General features: G+C 43.8%; 1 protein-coding gene across 2 annotated transcripts; it reads right to left on the bottom strand.

The window, feature by feature from the left end:
• Nucleotides 1-1,849: 1,849 nt before the first annotated feature.
• Nucleotides 1,850-22,256, bottom strand: LOC110521992 (zinc finger and BTB domain-containing protein 1). Of its 2 annotated transcripts, none has more exons than XM_021600027.2 (2): nucleotides 22,021-22,256; nucleotides 1,850-5,500 (listed from the first exon to the last, which is right to left on the bottom strand). In XM_021600027.2, the coding sequence occupies exon 2, from the start codon at nucleotides 5,494-5,496 to the stop codon at nucleotides 3,436-3,438; it is 2,061 nt and encodes a 686-aa protein (XP_021455702.2). In that variant the 5' UTR covers nucleotides 5,497-5,500; nucleotides 22,021-22,256; the 3' UTR covers nucleotides 1,850-3,435. The 2 variants fall into 2 exon arrangements, with proteins under 2 accessions (XP_021455702.2, XP_021455704.2); XM_021600029.2 differs by lacking the exon at nucleotides 22,021-22,256 and adding an exon at nucleotides 21,618-21,978.
• Between the last annotated feature and the right edge of the window lie 700 nt (nucleotides 22,257-22,956).

Below are 22,956 nucleotides of genomic sequence, written 5' to 3'. Positions count from 1 at the left end.
TCTTTGTGAAAAGTAACTGAAAGGCAAAACAACATTTGCTGGAATGATCAAAAGAACATGGAACAATAACATCCACAATGGCCAATGAGAGAGAACCCTTACTATGGGCCTCTTGTCAGTGCTGCTGTCCTGAGCAGGTAGCTAGGTCCGTTTGAAAGAACACCTGCATTAACTAGTCTCACCTTGACAACAGTTTTTTTTCTTCTTCAGAATAATATTTCTCTATTAGGATGGTGCGGCATTCAGCGTTGTAGAGACATCGTTGTCTTGTTGACTCTTGCATTGGCATAGACCATCACCAAGTTTTCAAAACAGAATGAAAGTGTAGTGTTTAACAAGGACAATTTCATTTGAAAAACTGAAATATTGAGTAAATATGTACCACTAGATAGCTGACTAAAGCTAACTTATTGCTTTGCTAGAGTTTTTTTCCAAAGCTAACTAGCAGCTATAACGTTAGCTAGCATTGCTAGAATTGTGACTTTGCCACAAAATTGACCGAGTAAAAATTCACAAAGTAGGAACAATGCTTGTAGCAACTAAATTACCTAGCTATATCAAAAGCAAACTTTGCTTGTACTTTATTTTACCTTTAATACTAACGTTATGGGCCATGATGAATTTGTAAACCAATACACTTTGGCAAGCACATTTTCGCCATCTTGTTTCTAGCTACCACCGATAGCTAGCAATATTTTGGGAGGAGTTGAGTGAGAGTTTAGAATGTGGGGGCAGTATTTGCGTCAAACAGAGCAGGAGGCACAGACGACGAACTAATCAATGATTTAATTAAAATGCCCATCTGACCAACATAGCAGGCCTAGCCTTCTCCAGGTACCACCTAGGTTTGATTTGGACAGTTATGCATGGTGCATTGACAAATAAAAGCAGTTTGCACCATACTTAACTTGGTTAAAACTATCAATCTCGTTTTTTCATGTCGTGCAATCAGTTGCTGTATCACGACCATTAACTTGTGTCTATCCTAAAAATACTCCATATCAAGAGTGTAGTTGCAGCAAAACCAATCATAATATACCATTTGCACATAGCTCTGTTATCTGCCCTGTTGGATTATACTCTAAATCATTAGAGTACAAACCAGGTGCTCGATCCCTCTGATATATGGTCTAGCTACATATCTAGGACTTCTGCCAGGTGCTGACTAGTGCTGACTGAGGGAGCTAGACTTATTTTGTATATTTCTCCATCATGAAATATATTAAATACTCAGTGCTTGACTCGGATGGAAATAGGTTTCGGTACTCATTTTGGGTGTCAGTACTGCTTATATTTAGGTGCAGGAGCTCCACAATACTTTTGAGCTAATATTCTAGAAGAGAAAGAGGAGCTCAAGCAGTATAATATATTTTCATAACTCAGCTCCGGCAAGCTCCTGCTGAAGTCAAGCACTGAAAATACTACAACCCTTGCCTAGATCCGTTATGATCTCTTCAAAGTGGGTTAACTCTATTGGAGCCATGGTTAGCAAGTTTGCCTCTGGGCTGTTGTTGCTCCCTACATTGTGATCAGAAGTGGGATGAGTCTATCAGAGTTGTGTATACACGTGAGGGACTTGTTATGTTGAAGCCAGGGTACATGCTTTTCCGAACAGAGGGGATAGGGTAACAACCCTTGACCTAAGTAGGCCTATTACGATTTCCCCCCACGTGGGTTACCGTTTTGGAACAGTGATTAGAAAGTTTGCCTGTGGGCTTTAAGACCCATAGGGGAGTTGCACTGTTGCTGTCTGCTACAATACTTTGTATATATGTGGTAATTAAGTAAATGGGAGACAACATGAAAGACTAATTAACATAACCCACTGGAGTTTGATAGAAACAAAATGTTTTTTCACACGGAGAGTATCCTCTTGGTTTATTCAGACCTTGAGAAAAAGCATCAATATCCAAATGAAAACATTAACATTAATCGCCCCTGAAGGGATGTCACCCTGTTAAGGTAACTAATAGACAATATCCATACATGGTTATTTTGTAAGCTACATTGTGATGGTTTAAGAGGCTTCACTAGCTCCCACACTAATGCATGTCGTGTCAAGAAGTTTTCAGAGATTATGTTCTCTCTGCAGTGAAACAAACAACATGATTGGCATTTCACAGTAGCAACATGTGTGTGATACTATCTAACATGCAGGAGACATATTGCTCAAGTAGTTCCCCGCAATACAACACCAATGTAGGACAAACCTTAATATTGGCTGTGCAATGCAATCATACAAAAAGGGCTGATCTGATTGGTCAAAAGACCAGTTAGTGAAATGGTCTGCCTGTGTAAATGCAGCCAAGTTAATACAAAGGCAAATGTAAAGGGAAGCTTTAAATGTAACACACATTTGACTTTGATACCTATCCAAGCTGAAGAGAAGGCTAAAGTAACATGAATGAAATAGAGATCACTTAGTACATAAAAGTTCCTAAGAGTGGATTCAGACTTAATGATTTTAAGCTGTGTACAAAAAGGAAATATTACCGTTTTTGATTTGTCTGTAAAGCCAAATTGATGGCTGTCCTAGTCACTGGGTACATAAGTTATGTTGCTAATTGTATAGGTAATTTACAATACCCCTACATTGCCATGAAATCTGAACAACAGATTAAATAATTGATTATGCAAAAGAGCGAGTGCATGCTCTTGCCTTTGTGGCATGAACAATTTCATAGGGAATTAAGTTATAACCATTGCCAATATTCAGTATGCATTTCTATTTGTTCTGGTTTCAACCAGTGGAGCAATTCTAGTGTTTTTGTGCATTGACATTATTTTAACTGTATAAGTGCTGGTACAGTAACTGCTCAACAAGACTATATTGAAGTGTGGATTCATATTACAATAATAATAAAAGAAGCTTAATTTGAATCCACTTCATTCCATTAACTGTGTATTGCATAGGCTGATTGCTAGACACTAGATTCCAAAAGCATTAAAACATGAACAAATTTGCTCAGGATTTGTCTATAAATGTTTACATTTTTAATTTAACTAGGCAAGTCAGTTTTGAACACCAGCCAAACCCGGACGACACTGTGCCAATTGTGCGCCACCCTATCTGACTCCCAATCCCGGCCGGTTGTGATACAGCGTGTACTCGAATCAGGGAGTCTATAGTGACGCCTCTAGCACTGAGATGCAGTGCCTTAGACCGCTGCGCCACTCTTCTGTGTGTGGCAAATGTGCTAAGGATTTGTCTACTGTATGTGGAAATGTCATGAAATTACATTGTGTGTTTAGTACAGGGGTGGAAAACAAATAGACATCAAACTCAAAAATATATGCCTAAACTTTTAGGCAATAAGACACTTCGATTATGCATACATTTTGAAAGTGCAGATTTAGTAGGTTCTATTTTTTGGTGTTTAAGTGCATACATTTGTTCTCACGTTCATGACTTTGAAGTAACAGACAGACATTCATTCAAGCAGGACACAGTCTTTTGGTGTGTTTGGAGTTGTAGTGGCTCCGCATGTCCTTGCGAAGGCGAAACTTCTCCCCACAGACGCTACAGATGTACAGGTGCACGTCCATGTGCTTCTCCAGGTGCTCTCCGCTGGGGAAGATTTGAAAGCACACCTGGCAGATAGTCTCCCCGGCCGACAGGTGCGAGGTCATGTGGCGCACATGGTCGTGTTTGAGGAAGGTGCCCTGGTCGCACACGGGGCAGACGTAGCGCGCCATGCCCTTGTGCATGTCGGTGTGCAGCCGGAGCTGCCGCTCACGCAGGAATTGCTTGCCGCACGTCTGACAGCTGAACTGCTTCTCCTTGGTGTGGACGGTGTAGTGCTCCCGCAGGTGGCAGCGCTGGTAGAAGCCCTTACCACAGATGGCACAGAAATGCTTGCGCCGGTGGTCAGGCTCGACACCGTCATCCTCCAGCAGGACAGGGCGGAACAGCTCCTGCTCGTGGCAGGTCAGAGCGTGTTCCAAGGCCAGGCTTTCACTCTGGAAAAGCAGGCCACAGTGGGGGCAGGCCAGGTCGCCCCCATCCAGCAGCCCATCGTCCATGGCCTGCAGGTCCTCTGGCAGGGGCGTGTCGCCTTCCTCCCCATGAGAGTCAGTGTCCACACTCTGAGGTTCGCCACAGCGCTCAGCATGCTCCTGCAGTTGCCACCCCCTGATTAGGACCTGGCCACACCTCCCACAGGCACAGATGTGTCCCATGTGGCTGGAGATGTAGTGGGCTGACTGGTACTCCTCCGTGAGAAGCTCTCCACACAGCTCACATGGCAAACTTTTCCCGTCCTTCTTCTCCTCTTTCATCTTGTGCATCTTAGGAGGTATGCCAGAATCCTCATTGCTGGACATGTGCCCTTCAAATGGCTTGTTGCTGTCGTTCATGACGGAAACACCAGCCTTGGGCTCCTGGTCAAATTTAATCGGGTCCCTCATAGTGTCATTGAGTGCACTGTGCCTCGCACTGATATCTTCCACCTGGACCACCTTAATGCCATCCATCATCTCGGACACCACGTTTTCTTCCGGCTCCACCTTGATGGTGATATTTCTGGCAGACCCAGGCTCGTTTTCCGTACCAGTTGCCACAGACCTGATCGCCGTGTCGGAGTCAGACTTGTGGTCCGGCCAATCTCCTCTAGCCTTGCAGACCACCCTGTGCTCCTCCATCTCCTCAGAGGCCGAGCTCTCCGCCTTGCTGGAATCATTGTCTGCCCCTGCGCTGGTCCTGGGGACCTTGAAGGCCTTACGGTTGGTGCAGGTGAGGATATGCTCAATCAGCAGCTTCTCGCAGCTGAAAACAAAGCCGCAGTCATCGCAGGTGTATGTGCGTCCGAAGCGGGGGCGCTCTTTTAAGGTGGCGATCCGGGCGCTGGGCCTCTTACGCAGGTCACAAGGTTGCTCAGCTACACTGTCTAGAAACGGTGATGCTACTACTACCAAAGGGGGTGCCACTTCCTCCACCACGAGTGGAGGCCTGTTGACTGGGACAGGAATGCTTGGTTGCACAGCAGTAATTGCAACTTTGGGCTTGCTCTCTGGGGCACCTGGCTTCTGCTGCTCATACATGCGGACTCCAAACATCATTTTGCCGATAATTGCCGGGCCAGCGGAGGAAGAGGAGCTGGACGAGGAAGAGGAGGACGGTGTGAGGTTTGAGGCGCTTCTGATGTCCCCGAGGTCCTCCAGGGAGTCAGGGATGTAGTACATCTGCAGGAAGGCCATTGAGGCCTTGAGCTCCTCGAACTCATAGCTGCCCACCGCGATGCGGCCCAAGTACATGAGCTGCAGGATTAGGTCGAAGCACTCCGCACTAATCTGCATGTTGCTGAGGTCCATGCGCGCCGTCCCCTGTTGGTCTCGGATGAACATCATGCGGAAATAGGAGCTGCAGGCAGCCAGCATGGCCTTGTGGGCCCGGAAGTGGATGTCGCCAATGGCAATGCAGCAGTCACACAGGAAGCCCCACTCCCGCTGGTTGTTGAACTGCTGCAGGACATGCTCACTGTGGCTCGGCCTCGCCATCAAACTGGAAAAGGAGCAGAGAGGAGAGAATTAGCAAAGCAATGCTTAAATCTACAGATGCTAAACAACAGCAATGTAGCACCAAATCTGTTTGAAAACAAGTGTGTTAAACTTGTGCAGAGACCAATTGCATGTCTTACGATGTCTTTATAAGCTAAATTAAGCTGTTATTTCTTCATGATACCCCAAGAAAAATAAAGGTTAAATGCAACAATATAAGAGACATATCTGAATCAGTCTTTTCACAACACAAGAGGAGACCCAACAAACGCAACATAAAAACACAATTGTAGGTACTCCACACTCCTAGGCATTCGATAATTTACAGATTAATGGTTGCTTATTAAATTATTTTTAAAGATTAACACTCATGCCTTAAAGGTGGAATCCACAGGTCGCCCCACTTCTTGTGTTGTGTTTTCACTTTGAATGAATACAATAGGGTTGAGCCCTCAGCCGCCTTGGGCTGGCCTTTTGGGCAAGGTGTGTCATTGTGCTAAATCATGCCTACTCAAACGACGCTGCTGCCATGGCTTCGGGGCTGAAGAGGAAAGAAAGTCACCTGCGAGCTACAGCCGCCAAAAGCAAACACAGAGCAGACTAAGCCAACAAGCTAGCTAACTTGTTTGCAGATAATGTTGTCCCTGCTACCAGGACAGTTTTTCAGAAAATATCGACAGAAACAAGCATAATTCTCAGTTTTTGGATCTGAATCAACTCGACACCAAAAGAGAAAAAGAAGCGATAAAAAGACTGCTCATGACCAATCCAGAAACTGGATATACTTTGGAATACATTTAGAAAGTTGGAAGAGTGGCGCCGAAATGGCCCCTTTCTCATGGACTGGTAGGTAAGTGTTGGGTGGAGTTTTTAGCCAGCTAGCTACTAATCTTAGTGTATACAATGTTGAAGCTAGCAAACAGGGCTACTTAGCTGGCTAGCTAACATCTTCCGTATTCAGACTGTTTTGTTCTCAAAGGAATCAAACGATATCTATGGGATGTAAACAAATGTGTGTGCAAAATTGGAGAGAAATAAGCTTTTTGTGCATATGGAACATTTCTGGGATCTTATTTCAGCTCATGAAATATACTTTACATGTATATTTTTGTTCAGTATAGCTTTAGCTAGCTAGCTAACATTAGCTAGTTGAAATAAAGGCATTGGGCTACTCATGGGTTTTATGCAGTGTAGCCAGCATCCCAGAGTCACCTCTTCACTATTGACATTGAGTCTGGTGTTTTGCGGGTACTATTTAATGAAGGTGCCAGTTGAGGACTTGTGAGGTGTCGGTTTCTCAAACTAGATACTCTAATGTACTTGTCCTCTTGCTCAGTTGTGCACCGGGGCCTCCCACTCCTCTTTCTATTCTGGTTAGAGACAGTTTGCGCTGTTCTATGAAGGGAGTAGTACTCAGCGCTGTACGAGATCTTCAGTTTCTTGGCAATTTCTCAGATGAAATAGCCTTCAATTCTCAAAACAAGAATAGACTGACGAGTTTCAGAACAAAGTACCTTGTTTCTGGCCATTTTGAGCCTCTAATCGAATCCACAAATGATGCTCAACTAGAGAAGGACAGTTTTATTGCTTCTTTAAATCAGAACAGTTTTCATCTGTGCTAACATAATTGAAAACATGTTTTTCTAATAAACAATTAGCATTTTAAAATGATAAACTTGGATTAGTGAACACAACATGACATTGGAACACAGGAGTGATGGCTGCTGATAATGGACCTCTGTACTCCTATGTAGATATTCCATTAAAAATCATCAGTTTCCAGCTACAATAGTAATTTACCACACTAACAATGTCTATACTGTATTTCTGATCAATTTGATGTCATTTTAATGGACTTTGAAATGAGCTTTTCTTTCAAAAACAAGGACATTTCTAAGTGACCCCAAACGTTTTGAACGGTAGTGTATATTTGTGCGATGTTACTGTACCAAATGTAATAGCTAGATGCATTTTTAGTGGTGTTCCTGGGCTGACAATGCTGTAGACCACCTATCGGCCTCTAAAGTCAAATCGGCCTCTAAAGTCCATTGTGCGAGATGGAAAGATGGAAATGTCGAGCTTGATGAAACATCATTGAGCAAAAAAAGCACAGATGAGAAGTCCAGTGAGCAGAAGATGAGTGTAGCGGGCACACAGGCAGCAGAGGCACGCAAATTAAACTTGCAAGTGTGAGTTTGAGCATGCAGAACATCATTACCACTTGCAAAATATTCATTTGAGAGCAGAGATTTGTTTTGCAGAGATACTACATGTTGATACTCAGAAGTTACTGAGCTCTCACGTACACTCCGCACCCGACATGGATTTATTCTCTCACACCAAAAAATCTTGCTCTCGCAACTGCAATCTTTTACTCATCTTTTAATGCAGGTGACAATTATAGCCAATGAACTTAGTTGTCACTAAATAACACAGCCACAAAGTCATAACGATTAAACTCTCTTACTCACTTATTTCTAAGAATGTATCTTATTTAAATCTGATTTTGAACCTAACCACACTGCTAACCTTACACCTAACCCTAACCTTAAATTAAAGCCAAAAATAAAACATTTGTTTTCATACATTTTTACGATGTGGCTATGCTATTTAGTGGAAACCGGATTTTGATGGTGAAAGTCAAGGTGATGGTGAAGTAGGGACGATAATAAAAAGCTAAGCGCTATCATTTTTCAGTCCAGAATCTAACTAACCAGGTAATCAACTATGATTTCAATATTCAATTACCAATAGTTATTTATTTGAGCTTCTGTTATTAAAGCAGGCTATTGATTAGGCAAGCTCCAATCATAATGAGTGGAGGACAGAGGAGCCTCATAAAGAAGAAGTTACAGGTCTGTGAGAGCCAGAAATCTTGCTTGTTTGTAGGTCACCAAATACTTATTTTCCACCATAATTTGCAAATAAATTCATAAAAAATCCTACAATGTGATTTTCTGGATTTTTTCCCCTCATTTTGTCTGTCATGGTTGAAGTGTACCTATGATGAAAATTACAGGCCTCTCATCTTTTTAAGTGGGAGAACTTGCACAATTGGTGGCTGACTAAATACTTTTTTGCCCCACTGTACATATGAGATGAGTAATGTAGGGTATGCAAACATTATATGAAGTGGCATTGTTTAAAGTGACTAGTGACACATTTGTTACATCCAATTTTTAATTGTTAAAGTGGCTAGTGATTTGAGTCAGTATGTTGGCAGCAGCCACTCAATGTAGTGATGGCTGTTTAACAGTCTGATGGCCTTGACATAGCTGTTTTTCAGTCTCTCAGTCCCAGCTTTGATGCACCTGTACTGATCTCGCCTTCTGGATGATAGCGGGGTGAAGAGGCAGTGGCTCGGGTGGTTGTTGACCTTGATGATCTTTTTGGCCTTCCTGTGACATCGGGTGGTGTAGGTGCCTTGGAGGGAATAGCTACACTGTTTGTGTTCGGTCATGTTTCCAGTCGCCTTGCCCCGATTAAAAGCAGTGGTTCGTGCTTTCAGTTTTGCTCAAATTCTGCAATCAATCCAAGGTTTCTGGTTGGGGAAGGTTTTAATAGTCGCTGTTGGTACAACATCACAGATGCACTTGCTAATGAACTCGCTCACCAAATCAGCCTATACATCAATGTTGTTGTTCAACGCTATCCAGAACACATCACAGTCCACGTGATCGAAGCAATCTTGAAGCGTGGAATCAGATTGGTTGGACCAGCGTGGAACAGACCTGAGCACGGGCGTTTCCTGTTTTATAGGCTGGGAGCAGCAAAATGGATTCGTGGTCAGATTTCCCAAAAGGAGGGCGAGGATGGCTTTGTATGCGTCGCAGAAGTTAGAGTAACAACGATCCAGAATTTTCCCAGCCTAGGTTGCGCCTTCCATATGCTGATAAAATTTAGGGAGCCTTGTTTTCAGATTAGCCTTGTTAAAATCCCCAGCTACAATAAATGCAGCCTCAGGATATGTGGTTTCCAGTTTACATAGAGTTCAATGAAGTTTGTTCAGGGCAGACACCTTGACTGCTTGGGGGGGGGGGGGGGGGGGGTGGACAAAAGGACTTGAGTTCCTGTATGTTGTTATGATCACACTACGACTCGTTAATCACAAGGCATACACCCCTGCCCTTCTTCTTACCAGAGAGATGTTTGTTTCTGTCGGCACGATGTGTGAAGAAACCAGGTACGTATACGATAACGTATCCCGAGTGAGCCATGTTTCCGTGAAACAGAATGTTAAAATATCTGATGTCTCTCTGCCACTGGATCCTAGACTTCCTGATGGGCCGTCCCCAGGTGGTAAAGGGCAGGTAACAACACATCTGCCACACTGATCCTCAACACGTGGGCCCCTAAGGGGTGCGTGCTCAGTCCCCTCCTGTACTCCCTGTTCACCCATGACTGCACGACCATGCACAACTTCAACACCATCATTAAGGCCTGATCACGGACAACGATGAGACAGCCTATAGGGAGGAGGTCAGAGACCTGACCATGTGGTGCAAGGACAACAACCTCTCCCTCAACGTGATCAAGACAAAATAGATGATTGTGGACTACAGGAAAAAGAGGACAGAGCACGCCCCCATTCTCATCGACGGGGCTGAAGTGGAGCAGGATGAGAGCGTCAAGTTCCTTGGCATCTACATCACCAACAAACTAACATGGTCCAAGCACACCAAGACAGTCGTGAAGAGGGCATGACAAAACCTATTCCCCCTCAGGAGACTGAACAGATTTGGCATGGGTCCTCAGATCCTCAAAAGATTTTACAGCTGCACCATCGAGAGCATCCTGACGGGTTGCATCACGGCCTGGTATGGCAACTGATTGGCATCCGACCGCAAGGCACTACAGAGGGTATGAGCGTACGGCCCAGTACATCACTGGGGCCAAGCTTCCTGCTATCCAGGACCTCTACACAAGGCGGTGTCAGAGCAAGGTCCACAAAATTGTCAAAGACAACAGCCACCCAAGTCATAGACTGTTCTCTCTGCTACCGCACGGCAAGCGATACCAGCGCGCCAAGTCTAGGTCCAAGAGGCTTCTAAACAGCTTCTACCCCAAGTCATAAGGATCCTGAGCAGCTCATCAAATGGCTACTCAGACTATTTGCACCCCACATGCTGCTACTCTCTGTTATTATCTATGCATAGCCATTTTAACAACCCTACCTGCATGTACATTATTATCTCAATTACCTCGACACCGGTGCCCCCCTACATTGACTCTGCACTGGTACCCCCTGTATATAGCCTCCACATTGACACAGTATCGGTACCCCTTGTATATAGCCTTCACATTGACTCTGTAACGTAACACCCTGTATATAGCCTCCTCATTGACTCTGTACCAGTACCCCCTGTATATAGCCTCCACATTGACACAGTATCGGTACCCCTTGTATATAGCCTTCACATTGACTCTGTAACGTAACACCCTGTATATAGCTCCGCTACTGTTATTCACTGCTGCTCTTTAATTATTTGTTTTTCTCATCTCTTACTTTTTTTTTTAGGTATTTTCTTAAAACTGCATCGTTGGTTAAGGGCTTATAAGTAAGCATTTCACTGTAAGGTCTACCTACACCTGTTGTATTTGGGGCATGTGACAAATATCAAAAGCATTATGTTATTAACTATTATCAACTGCTGTCTAATTGGTTAGAAAGATGGTTCTATACAGAGGATAATTCTGTACTGACTGGAGAGCCATCCTCCTATAGGTTGACTTCATCCCTAAACACACACACACACACACACACACACACACACACACACACACACAGGTAAGGGATGAAGGGAACCTGTAGGAGGATAGCTCTCCATGACAAGGGTTGGGCGTGAAATGACAGTAGGCTGTTTGGCTTAGTATTATACTGACTGATGAGTGGCATGGATTGGTACTCGACTCAGTCCCACATAGTATGTTATCATTTATTTAGCTAAATGATTATCCATAGTTGCCTCTTGATACAGTAACAGTCTTAAAATGCACTGTTACCTTGAATGCAACATTAAGATGTTAAACTTTCCAACTCCAAATGAACTATGACATTTCCTATTTTTACTCTCTCTCTCACTGCAGTTGTTCTCAGATGACAGATCAGTGTGCGTAGAAAACATATCTGACAAGGTTAGTCAGGCTCCTACTTCATCACCCTGGACCACTACACCTACGAGGCAGAGGATGCCAATTTTGATCTGTGTGTTACCTTTGACCTTGACATAACTTTCTAAGGCTTTTGGGGTCATGGGAGTTCCCCAACTCATTTTGTGCCGTACACAACTTAACACATATGTATCCATTCACCTTCCTCAGTGGAGTCCTGACCTGGGGTATCAAACTCCAATATTTGTGAAATCAGAGGAAGGCTTCAACAGCAGAGGGACATCAGAGAAATGTGGCGTCTGTTTTTACTAAGACGTGGCTTACGAACAATAAACTCGACTCTGCTATAGATCCGGACGGCTTCTCCATATTTCGATTGGATTGAGTGGTGGCTTCTGGTAAGTCAGGGTTAGGGGCTGTGCTTTCTCAAACAATTCCTGGTGTCCCGAAGTTGAAAACATTGCAAGCTCCTCTTCACCCCACCTGGAGTTTCTGATGTTTAAATGCTGACCCCACTATATGCTGAGGGAATTCACGTGTGTTATTATCACATCTGTGTACATACCGCCACAAGCAAAACCAAGGCGGCACTGTCATGCAATAAAATGCAAATGAATTACTTAATCATACAATGTGATTTTCTGGATTTTTGTTTTAGATTCCATCTCTCACAGTTGAAGTGTACCTATGATAAAAATTACAGACCTATACATGCTTTGTAAGTAGGAAAACCTGCAAAATCGGCAGTGTATCAAATACTTGTTCTCCCCACTGTACATGTGTAGGTAGATGTGGAAAGATGGATACGAATAACTTGTTGCAAGTTGGGGGGGGGGTTCCACACCTAGCTTGGGTATTAGACAATTCTTTAGTAAAGGTTGGATAGTCTATTGTTTAGCTAATAGCCCATCCTAGCAATATTGTTAGCAGAATTCACTGCCTGCTATGCTTGTGGAAAACTAATAATAATACTTTGTCCCCTTTCCACTTGTTAAAGATTCCAATTGATAAAGTGTTTTTAGCTACAATTGGCCCCAACCCCAATTAATACATTTGGGCACAGTCGATAGCGTGCTGGACTTCGGGCTAGAATGTTGAGGGTTCGAAATCTGCTCCCTGCTTGTTTCATTACATCATTATGACGGTCTCAGAGCAAACAGCCTGGATTGTTCTCCCATCTTGTTCCTCGCTCTCTTCCACGTGTCATTCAGCACACTTGTGGGCGTGCTGGCAGGATGTACTGTTGTTATTCTGTATACAGTGGGGAGAACAAGTATTTGATACACTGCCGATTTGGCAGGTTTTCCTACTTACAAAGCATGTAGAGGTCCCAGACAGACTAAACAACTTCTTTGCTCGCTTTGAGGACAATACAGTGCCACTGACACGGCTCGCTACCAAAACCTGCGGACTATCCTTCACTGCAGCCGACGTGAGTAAAACATTTAAACATGTTAACGTGCAGGCCCAGATGGCATCCCCAGCCACGTCCTCAGAGCATGCGCAGACCAGCTGGCTGGTGTGCTTACGGACATATTCAATCAATCCTTATCCCAGTCTGCTGTTCCCACATGCTTCAAGAGGGCCACCATTATTCCTGTCCCAAGAAAACTAAGCTAACTGAGCTAAATTACTTCCGTCATCATGAAGTGCTTTGAGAGACTAGTCAAGAACCATATCACCTCCACCCTACCTGACACCCTAGACCCACTCCAATTTGCTTACCACCCCAATAGGTCCACAGACGACGCAATCGCAACCACACTGCACATGGCCCTAACCCATCTGGACAAGAGGAATACCTATGTGAGAATGCTGTTCATCGACGACAGCTCAGCATTTAACACCATAGTACCCTCCAAGCTCGTCATCAAGACCCTGGGTCTCGACCCCGCCCTGTGCAACTGGGTACTGGACTTCCTGGCGGGCCGCCCCCAGGTGGTGAGAGTAGGTAACAACATCTCCACCCCGATGATCCTCAACACTGGGGCCCCACAAGGGTGCGTCCTGAGCCCTCTCCTGTACTTCCTGTTCACCCACGACTGCATGGCCATGCACGCCTCCAACTCAATCATCAAGATTGCAGACGACACTACAGTGGTAGGCTTGATTACCAACAACGACGAGACGGCCTACAGGGAGGAGGTGAGGGCCCTCGGAGTGTGGTGTCAGGAAAATAACCTCACACTCAACGTCAACAAAACAAAGGAGATGATCGTGGACATCCACATCGATGGGACAGTAGTGGAGAGGGTAGAAAGTGCCTTGGCGTACACATCACAAACAAACTGAATTGGTCCACCCACGCCTCTTCAACCTCAGGAGTCTGAAGAAATTCGGCTTGTCACCAAAAGCACTCACAAACTTCTACAGATGCACAATCGAGAGCATCCTGGCGGGCTGTATCACCGCCTGGTACGGCAGCTGCTCCGCCCAAAACCGTAAGGCTCTCCAGAGGGTAGTGAGGTCTGCACAATGCATCATCGGGGGCAAACTACCTGCCCTCCAGGACACCTACACCACCCGATGTCATAGGAAGGCCATAAAGATCATCAAGGATAACAACCACCCGAGCCACTGCCTGTTCACCCCGCAAGCATCCAGAAGGCGAGGTCAGTACAAGTGCATCAAAGCAGGGACCGAGAGACTGAAAAACATATTCTATCTCAAGGCCATCAGACTGTTAAACAGCCACCACTAACATTGAGTGGCTAACCATGTGTATGTGACAAATAAAATTAGATTTACGCTACTTCATAAATTATCAGTATTTATTCATTCTACATAGCTGAGCATCTCAAATAACTTTTGAAATAAATTCTGTTCCCAAATAATGACATTAACATATTTTGCTAGGGATGTGAGAGAAGGGTGATTCGCTGCACGGGTGGGCAATTCCAGTCCTCGAGGGACTGATTGGTGTCACAGTTTTTACCCCAGCTAACACACCTGACTCCAATAACCACCTAATCATGATCTTCAGTTTAGAATGCAATCCGATTAATCAGCTGAGTTTGCTAGGGATGGAGAAAAAGCATGAACCCAATCAGGCCCTCGAGGACTGGAGTTGCCCGCCCCTGCGGCCTAGCGGGTCTCGAACCCAAGCCACCAGCACTAATGACTAACGCCATAATGTTGCAAGGAGGCATGAGGACTGCAGATGTGACCAGGGCAATAAATTGCAATGTCCGTACTGTGAGACGCCTAAGATAGAGCTACAGGGAGACAGGACGGACAGCTGATCGTCCTCGCAGTGGCAGAACACGTGTAACAACACATGCACAGGATTGGTATATCCAAACATCACACCTGCGGGACAGGTACAGGATGGCAACAACAACTGCCCGAGTTACACCAGGAACGCAAAATGCCTCCATCAGTGCTCAGACTGTCCGTAATAGGCTGAGAGAGGCTGGACTGAGGACTTGTAGGCCTGTTGTAAGGAAGGTCCTCACCAGACATTTACCGGCAACAACGTCGCCCAAGGGCACAAACCCACCGTCGCTGGACCAGACAGGACTGGCAAAAAGTGCTCTTCACTGACGAGTCACGGTCTTGTCTCGCCAGGGGTGATGGTCGGATTTGTGTTTATCGTCGAAGGAATAAGCGTTACACCGAGGCCTGTACTCTAGAGCGGGATCGATTTGGAGGTGGAGTGTCCGTCATGGTCTGGGGCGGTGTGTCACAGCATCATCGGACTGAGCTTGTTGTCATTGCAGGAAATCTCAACGATGTGCGCTACAGGGAAGACATTCTCCTCCCTCATGTGGTACCCTTCCTGCAGGCTCATCCTGACATGACCCTCCAGCATGACAATGCCACCAGCCATAATGCTCATTCTGTACGTGATTTCCTGCAAGACAGGAATGTCAGTGTTGTGCCATGGCCAGCGAAGAGCCTGGATCTCAATCCCATTGAGCACCTGGTTATTCTTTAAAAGTGCCTTCCTCGCCATCTTAAATAAGCATGCCCCATTCAAAAAATGTAGAACCAGGAGCAGATATAGCCCTTGGTTCACTCCAGACCTGACTGCCCTTGATCAGCACAAAAACATCACGTGGTGTATTGCATTCGCATCAAATAGCCCCCATGATATTCAACTTTTCAGGGAAGTTAGGAACCAATATAAACAAGCAGTTAGGAAAGCTAAGGCTAGCCTTTTCAAACAGAAATTTGCATCCTGCAGCACAAACTCCAAAAGGTTCTGGGACACTGAAAAGTCCATGGAGAATAAGAGCACCTCCTCCCAGCTGCCCAATGCACTGAGGCTAGGAAATACTGTCACCACTGATAAAGCCACTATAATTGAGAATTTCAAGAAGCATTTTTCTACGGCTGGTCATGCTTTCCAGCTGGCTACCCCTACCCCGGTCAACTGCCCTGCAACTCGACCAAGCCTCCCTATTTCTCCTTCACCCATATCCAGATAGCTGATGTTCTGAAAGAGCTGCAAAATCTGGACCCCTACAAATCAGCCGGGCTAGACAATCTGGACCCTCTCTTTCTAAAATGATCTACCGAAATTGATGCAACCCCTATTACTTGACTGTTCAACCTCTCTTTCGTATCGTCTGAGATTCCCAAAGATTGGAAAGCTGCCGCGGTCATCCCCCTCTTCAAAGGGGAAGACACTCTAGACCCAAACTGCTACAGACCTATATCTATGCTACCATGCCTTTCAGATCACCGACCGTTTCGAATCCCACCGTACATTTTCCGCCATGCAATCTGGCTTCTAAGTTGGTCATGGGTGCACCTCGGCCATGCTCAAGGCCCTAAACGATATCATAACCGCCATTGATTTACTTCTTTGGGCTGGGGGCAGTATTGAGTAGCTTGGATGAATAAGGTGCCCAGAGTAAACTGTCTGCTACGCAGACCCAGTTGCTAATATATGCATATTATTATTAGTATTGGATAGAAAACACTCTGAAGTTTCTAAAACTGTTTGAATGATGTCTGTGAGTATAACAGAACTCATATGGCAAGCAAACACCAGGAAGTGGGAACCAGGAAGTGGGAAATCCAACCAGGAAGTGGGAAATCTGAGGTTTGTAGTTTTTCAACTCTTTGCCTATCGAATACACAGTGTCTATGGGGTCAAATTGCACTTCCTAAGGCTTCCACTAGATGTCAACAGTCTTTGGAGCCTTGTTTGATGCTTCTACTGTGAAGAGGGGACGAATGAGAGGGGAATGAGTCAGAGGTCTGCCAGTAAGCCACGAGCTGGACGCGCGTTCACGTGAGAGTTAGCTTGAGTTCCATTGCATTGCTACAGAAAAAGTAATTCTCAGGTTGGAACATTATTGAAAATGTATGTTAAAAACATCCTAAAGATTGATTATATACATAGTTTGACATGTTTCTACGGACTGTAACAGAACTTTTTGACTTTTCGTCTGCTCCTAATGTTCGCGCGTCATGAATTTGGATTACTGGGCTAAACGAGCGAACAAAAAGGAGGTATTTGGACATAAATTGACATTATCGAACAAAACAAACATTTATTGTGGAACTGGGATTCCTGGAAGTGCATTCTGATGAAGATCATCAAAGGTAAGTGAGTATTTATAATGCTATTTCTGACTTCTGTTGACTACACAGCATGGCAGATATCTGTTTGGGTTGTTTTGGTCTCTGAGCGCTGTACTCAAATTATAGCATGGTGTGCTTTTTCCGTAACGTTTTTTTTTTATCTGACACAGCGGTTGCATTAAGGAGAAGTTGATCTATAATTCCGTGCATAATAGTTGTATCTTTTATCAATGTTTATTATGAGTATTTCTGTAAATTGATGTGGCTCTCTGCAAAATCACCGGATGTTTTGGAACTACTGAACGTAACGAGCCAATGTAAGCTGAGATTTTTTAAAATAAATATGAACTTAATTGAACAAAACATACATGTATTGTGTAACATGAAGTCCTGAGTGTCATCTGATGAAGATCAAAGGTTAGTGATTAATTTCTCTCTATTTCTGCTTTTTGTGACTCCTCTCTTTGGCTGGAAAAATGACTGTTTTTCTGTGACTTGGCTCTGACATAACATAATCTTTTGGTTTGCTTGCGCTATAAAGCCTTTTTGAAATCGGACACTGTGGTGGGATCAACAAGAAGTGTATATTTAAAATGGTGTAAAATATTTGTATGTTTGAGGAATTTTAATTTGGGGATTTCTGTTGTTTTGAATTTGGCGCCCTGCACTTTCACTGGCTTTTGTCATATCGATCCCGTTAGCGGGATCTAAGCCCAAAGAGGTGAAAGACTGTGCATCCGTATTCATAGACCTGGCCAAGGCTTTTGACTCTGTCAATCACCACATTCTTATCAGCAGACTCAACAGCCTTGGTTTCTCAAATGACTGCCTTGCCTGGTTCACCAACTACTTCTCAGACAGAGTTCAGTGTGTCAAATTGGAGGGCCTGTTGTCCGGACCTCTGGCAGTCTCTATGGGGGTGCCACGGGGTTCAGTTCTCGGAACGACTCTTCTCTCTTCTCAATGTCGTCGCTCTTGCTGCTGGTGATTCTCTGATCCACCTCTACGCAGACGACACCATTCTGTATACTTCTGCCCCTTCTTTGGACACTGTGCTAACTAACCTCCAGACAAGCTTCAATGCCATACAACTCTCCTTCCGTGGCCTCCAACTGTTCTTAAATGCAAGCAAAACTAAATGCATTCTCTTCAACCGATTGCTGCTAGCACCTGCCCACCCGTCCAGCATTACTACTCTGGACGGTTCTGACCTAGAATATGTGGACAACTACAAATACCTAGGTGTCTGGTTAGACTGTAAACTCTCCTTCCAGACCCACATTAAGCATCTCCAACCCAAAATGAAATCTAGAATCGGCTTCCTATTTCGCAACAGAGCATCCTTCACTCATGCTGCAAAACATACCCTCGTAAAACTGACCATCCTACAGATCCTCGACGATGTCTTTTACAAAATAGCCTCCAACACTCTACTCAAGAAATTGGATGCAGTCTATCACAGTGCCACCCGTTTCGCTGAAGCTGGAGACTCATGTCTCCCTCACTAGCTTTAACCACCAGCTGTCAGAGCAGTTCACAGATCCTTGCAACTGTACACAGCCCATCTGTAAATAGCCCATACAACTACCTCATCCCCATACTGTATTTATGTTGCTCCTTTGCACCCCTGTATCTATACTTGCACATTCATCTTTTGCACATCTACCACTCGTGTTTAATTGCTATATCATAATTACCTTGCCACTATGGCCTATATTATTGCCTTATCCCTTATCTTATCTAATTTGCACACACTGTGTATATACTTTTTTTCTTCTGTATTATTGACTGTATGGTTGTTTATTCCATGTGTAACTGTGTTGTTGTGTTTGTTGAACTGCTTTGCTTTGTCTTGGCCAGGTCGCAGTTGTAAATGAGAACTTGTTCTCAACTAGCCTGCCTAGTTGAATAAAGGTGAAATAAAATAAAACCTCTGGGACTTGTTGGATTGGAGGGTGAGGGCTAGGTCCATTCCCCCAGAAATGTCTTAATGCAGCTGGTGGCGACACCAGATACTGACTGTTACTTTTGACCTCCCCTTTGTTCGGGGACACATTATTCCATTTCTGTTAGTTTCATGTCTGTAGAACTTGTTCAGTTCATGTCTCAGTTGTTGAATCTTGTTATGTTCATACAAATATTTACACATGTAAATGTTGTTGAAAATAAACGCAGTTGACATTGAGAGGACGTTTCTTTTTTTGCTGTGTTTATGTCAAGGAAACAACTTTATAGGTGTAAGTAATAGAGTGAATGCACTTTGAAGTAAATCTCAGCTCTGCTAAAGTGGCAATATGTAACTTTTTGGGGTACCAGACCAAATTAACATAGAAATGTGAGTTATAGATCTGTCATTCGCATTGTAAGCAAGTCTAAGAAGCGGTAGATCTGTTCTATGTGCCCTATTTCTATGCTTTCAGTTATTTTTTTGAAAACACATTTTTTCTTTAACTAGGCAAGTCAGTTAAGAACAAATTCTTATTTACAATGACGGCCAACCCCAGCCAAACCCTAACGACGCTGGGACAATTGTGCACCGCCCTATGGGACTCCCAATCATGGCTAGTTGTGATACAACCTGGAATTGAAACATGGTCTGTAGTGACGCTTCTAGCACTGAGATGCCATGCCTTAGACCACTGCCACACTTGGGAGCCGTAAGTTTAGTTTTTGTGTCTTTTACTATTGATTTTGTACACCAGCTTCAAACAGTTGAAAATACAATATTTTGGGAAAATATATTTCACAGCGGTTTAGATGGTACAATGATTCTCTACACTATACAAGCTGATTTTGCCACAAACTGAAATTAGGCCAACTATTACAATTTTGCTAACTAGGAAATGGCTGAGTGATTTTTTCATAGTCTAACTATAAATGTACACAAAAATATTTTATTGATCATAGTGATTCAGGATTATCATTAAAAACAGGTTAACATGCCTCACCAACATTAGACAACTATACAGAAAGCTCTTGAAATAAGTAAATCAAATCAATGATGAGAACAGTCAGGGCTTGATGTTAGGCAGTGTCAGAGGAAGGCCCTAAAAATTGCAAAAGACTCCAGCCCCCCTAGTCATAGACTGTTCTCTCTGCTACCACAAAGTACCAGAGCACCAAGTCTAGGTCTAAGAGGCTTCTACCCCCAAGCCATAAGACTCCTGAACATCTAATCAAATGGCTACCCAGACTATTTTGACAGTGCAGCAGTATCTAACAGGTAATATCTAACAAAACCTAATATCTAACACATTCCGCAACAAAACCTAATACACATAATCAAGTAAATTAATAGGATGAGAAAGTAAAAGTATAAAATATATGGATGAGCAGTGACAGAGTGGCTAAGATGCAATAGATAGTAAAGAATAGATAGTGAAGGATACAGAATATACATGAGATGAGTAATGCGAGATATGTAAACATTCTTAAAGTGACTAGTGTTCCATTTATTAAAGTGGCCAATGATATCAAGTCTGTAGCTAGGCAGCCGTCTCTCTGTGCTAGTGGTGGCTGTTGAACAATCTGACGGCCTTTAGCTTTGATGCACCTGTACTGACCTCGCATTCTGGATGGAAGCGAGGTGAACAGGTACTTGTAACTTTTATTTCTTATTCTTATGTTTTAAACTGCATTGTTGGTTAAGGGCTTGTAAGTAAGCATTTCACTGTAAGGTCTACACCTGTTGTATTCGGTGCATGTGACTAATCAAATTTGTTTTGATAGGCTCAGAAACAGCAACAAGGTGTAATTAAACTCTTTGGGGGTTCAATTACACCTGACAACTGATACACAGAAATTATCCCATAAAACGTGTCTAGAACATTAACATCTTAGATTCTGATAAAGTAACCATATTCTGGGTAGGATCTATGTGACATTAAGTAGATGGTCTCTTAGAAACATTCATTACATCACACAAACATTCCTATGAAAACGTTATTTAATGACCTAATGAGATTCTTAAGGAACCTTCTCTAAAGTTGTGGGGGCGTTCTTGTTAGCTGGGGTGGGCCTTCAACCAGAGGGTACAATAGGGACAAATCTGCTGTGATTCGGTTATTCTAGCAAGGCCCTTAATCCCTATACTCCAGGCGTGCTACACCGTGGCAGACTCTGGCATCCAGCCGCTCAGTGTGTGTGTACCTCGGGAAGCAAAAAGGAATGATTTCTATATAGCTTATCATTTTTGATGTGATATACAGCCAGCCTGTCAATGACATATGTTCTACAGTGTTGACATAGAGGAGTTCAGTCTGCAATAACTAAGCATTTGTAGCCTTTTTTATTTTAAGCCTTAGCTGACTAAAATCCACTCCATAGTGAAGGAAGTTGAGTTCATCAGAAATGTCTTTCAGCTATTCAAGCCTAGATCTATAAAAGTCTAGAATGCATTTGAACGTAGTTGACCACAATGAACTATCTGCTATCATCAATGGTCTACTTTGAGAATGTGCAGTCAGTAAAAATACCCTCATGTTTGTGGTTCAAAACAGCAGTTTCTTTGTCAGGACTCCACGACGGCTCAAATTGAGAGGTTTTACATCCCACCCACGCATCTTCATTGGCCTATTTTGGAGACTGTCGCGCGGACATCATGTCTGTCAATCATACCGCAATAAATAGTAATAATCAGCTAGACAAATTTACAATCATTCCGATCGGAGCAACAGAGTGGTACTTCTTGAAAATATCGGGGGACCAAACAAAGTGAAACCAAAATGGAGAGCTCCACGGCAGTGTTGTCGGAAATGTCACGCAAGCACGCACTGCCACCCCGCGCTGCTTCCCGCATTCACGCTAGGTGAAAAAAGGCACAAGGTTTTTCTAAACGCAGGAATGTTGACCCTGTGAAACCACTGAATAAATACTCACCGAAAACAAAGGTGGCTGTAGTAAAACTCAAGTTGGGTTGTACTGTCCAGAAGTTCCACCTGAACCGCTTTTATCCAAGCATAAAGTTGTGACGAGGATAATCGCGAGGGCGAAGCCCCTTCTGCAGCACGGATGACAGAACTTCCGCACAGCCGCTGTTTGAGCTCGTTCACCGCACTGAGCCTGATCGAGCCCCACTCACGCAAATCCAACCCTCCCGAGACTGGGTGCACAGTAGAGTAACAAGGCAGGTAACATTACTCAGTTGAATGCTTGCAGTTAAAATGGACGAACATAGAAAATGTGATGTATGTGCTACTGGCATAGTAGGCTAGTTATTATATTATACATGTAGGCCTGTACAATTGAATTAGACATATCTTCCTCATCATTAATTTGATTAATAGACTATGTGTATTGCCTTTCGTCTCCACATGCACGAGCATTTACTATAATGACCGTCGATGATGTTTAGGCTACATTTCAGCATAAAGGCAAATTAGAATAAACTTTGACATCTCCAATGTATACGTTTATTAGAACTTTGCTGCACCCATTGGCTGAGCTTGGCATGTACATTTTATGATATATTAGAAAGTGTTCTCTGCTGCAAAGTTTGTTAACGAACATCAGATTTTTATTAGGATAGCGTAAAACACACTATGTACAAAAAAAACGTGCGTTCGCTACCCAGACAGGTGATTTTTACACATTTTATGACCTGACAGAAAATGTACATGGGACACACTCTTTTCACGCATTTTGCCCGGTGGGCAGTCCCATACGTGGGCGTCGGTTTCAAAGTGCAATGACTGTCCCAATGGCATGGGATTGTCCGATGCACGTCAACGTTCTGCAGAGGCTGGGTCCAGTTGTTTTAGCTAACATTCCACTCCCTGCCACTCCGGTCATTTCCCATGTCTTTGGCAAATGCCA

Source organism: Oncorhynchus mykiss, chromosome 4, assembly GCF_013265735.2.
Source record: "Oncorhynchus mykiss isolate Arlee chromosome 4, USDA_OmykA_1.1, whole genome shotgun sequence".
NCBI classification, from domain to species: Eukaryota; Metazoa; Chordata; class Actinopteri; order Salmoniformes; family Salmonidae; genus Oncorhynchus; species Oncorhynchus mykiss.
Note: the sequence above shows the minus strand (reverse complement) of the source record. Positions and strands in the feature narration are given on the sequence as shown.

What these genes read in the sequence shown, in the direction of transcription:
- LOC110521992 (XM_021600027.2), bottom strand. Translation starts at nt 5,496, where the DNA reads ATGGCGAGGCCGAGCCACAGTGAGCATGTCCTGCAGCAGTTCAACAAC.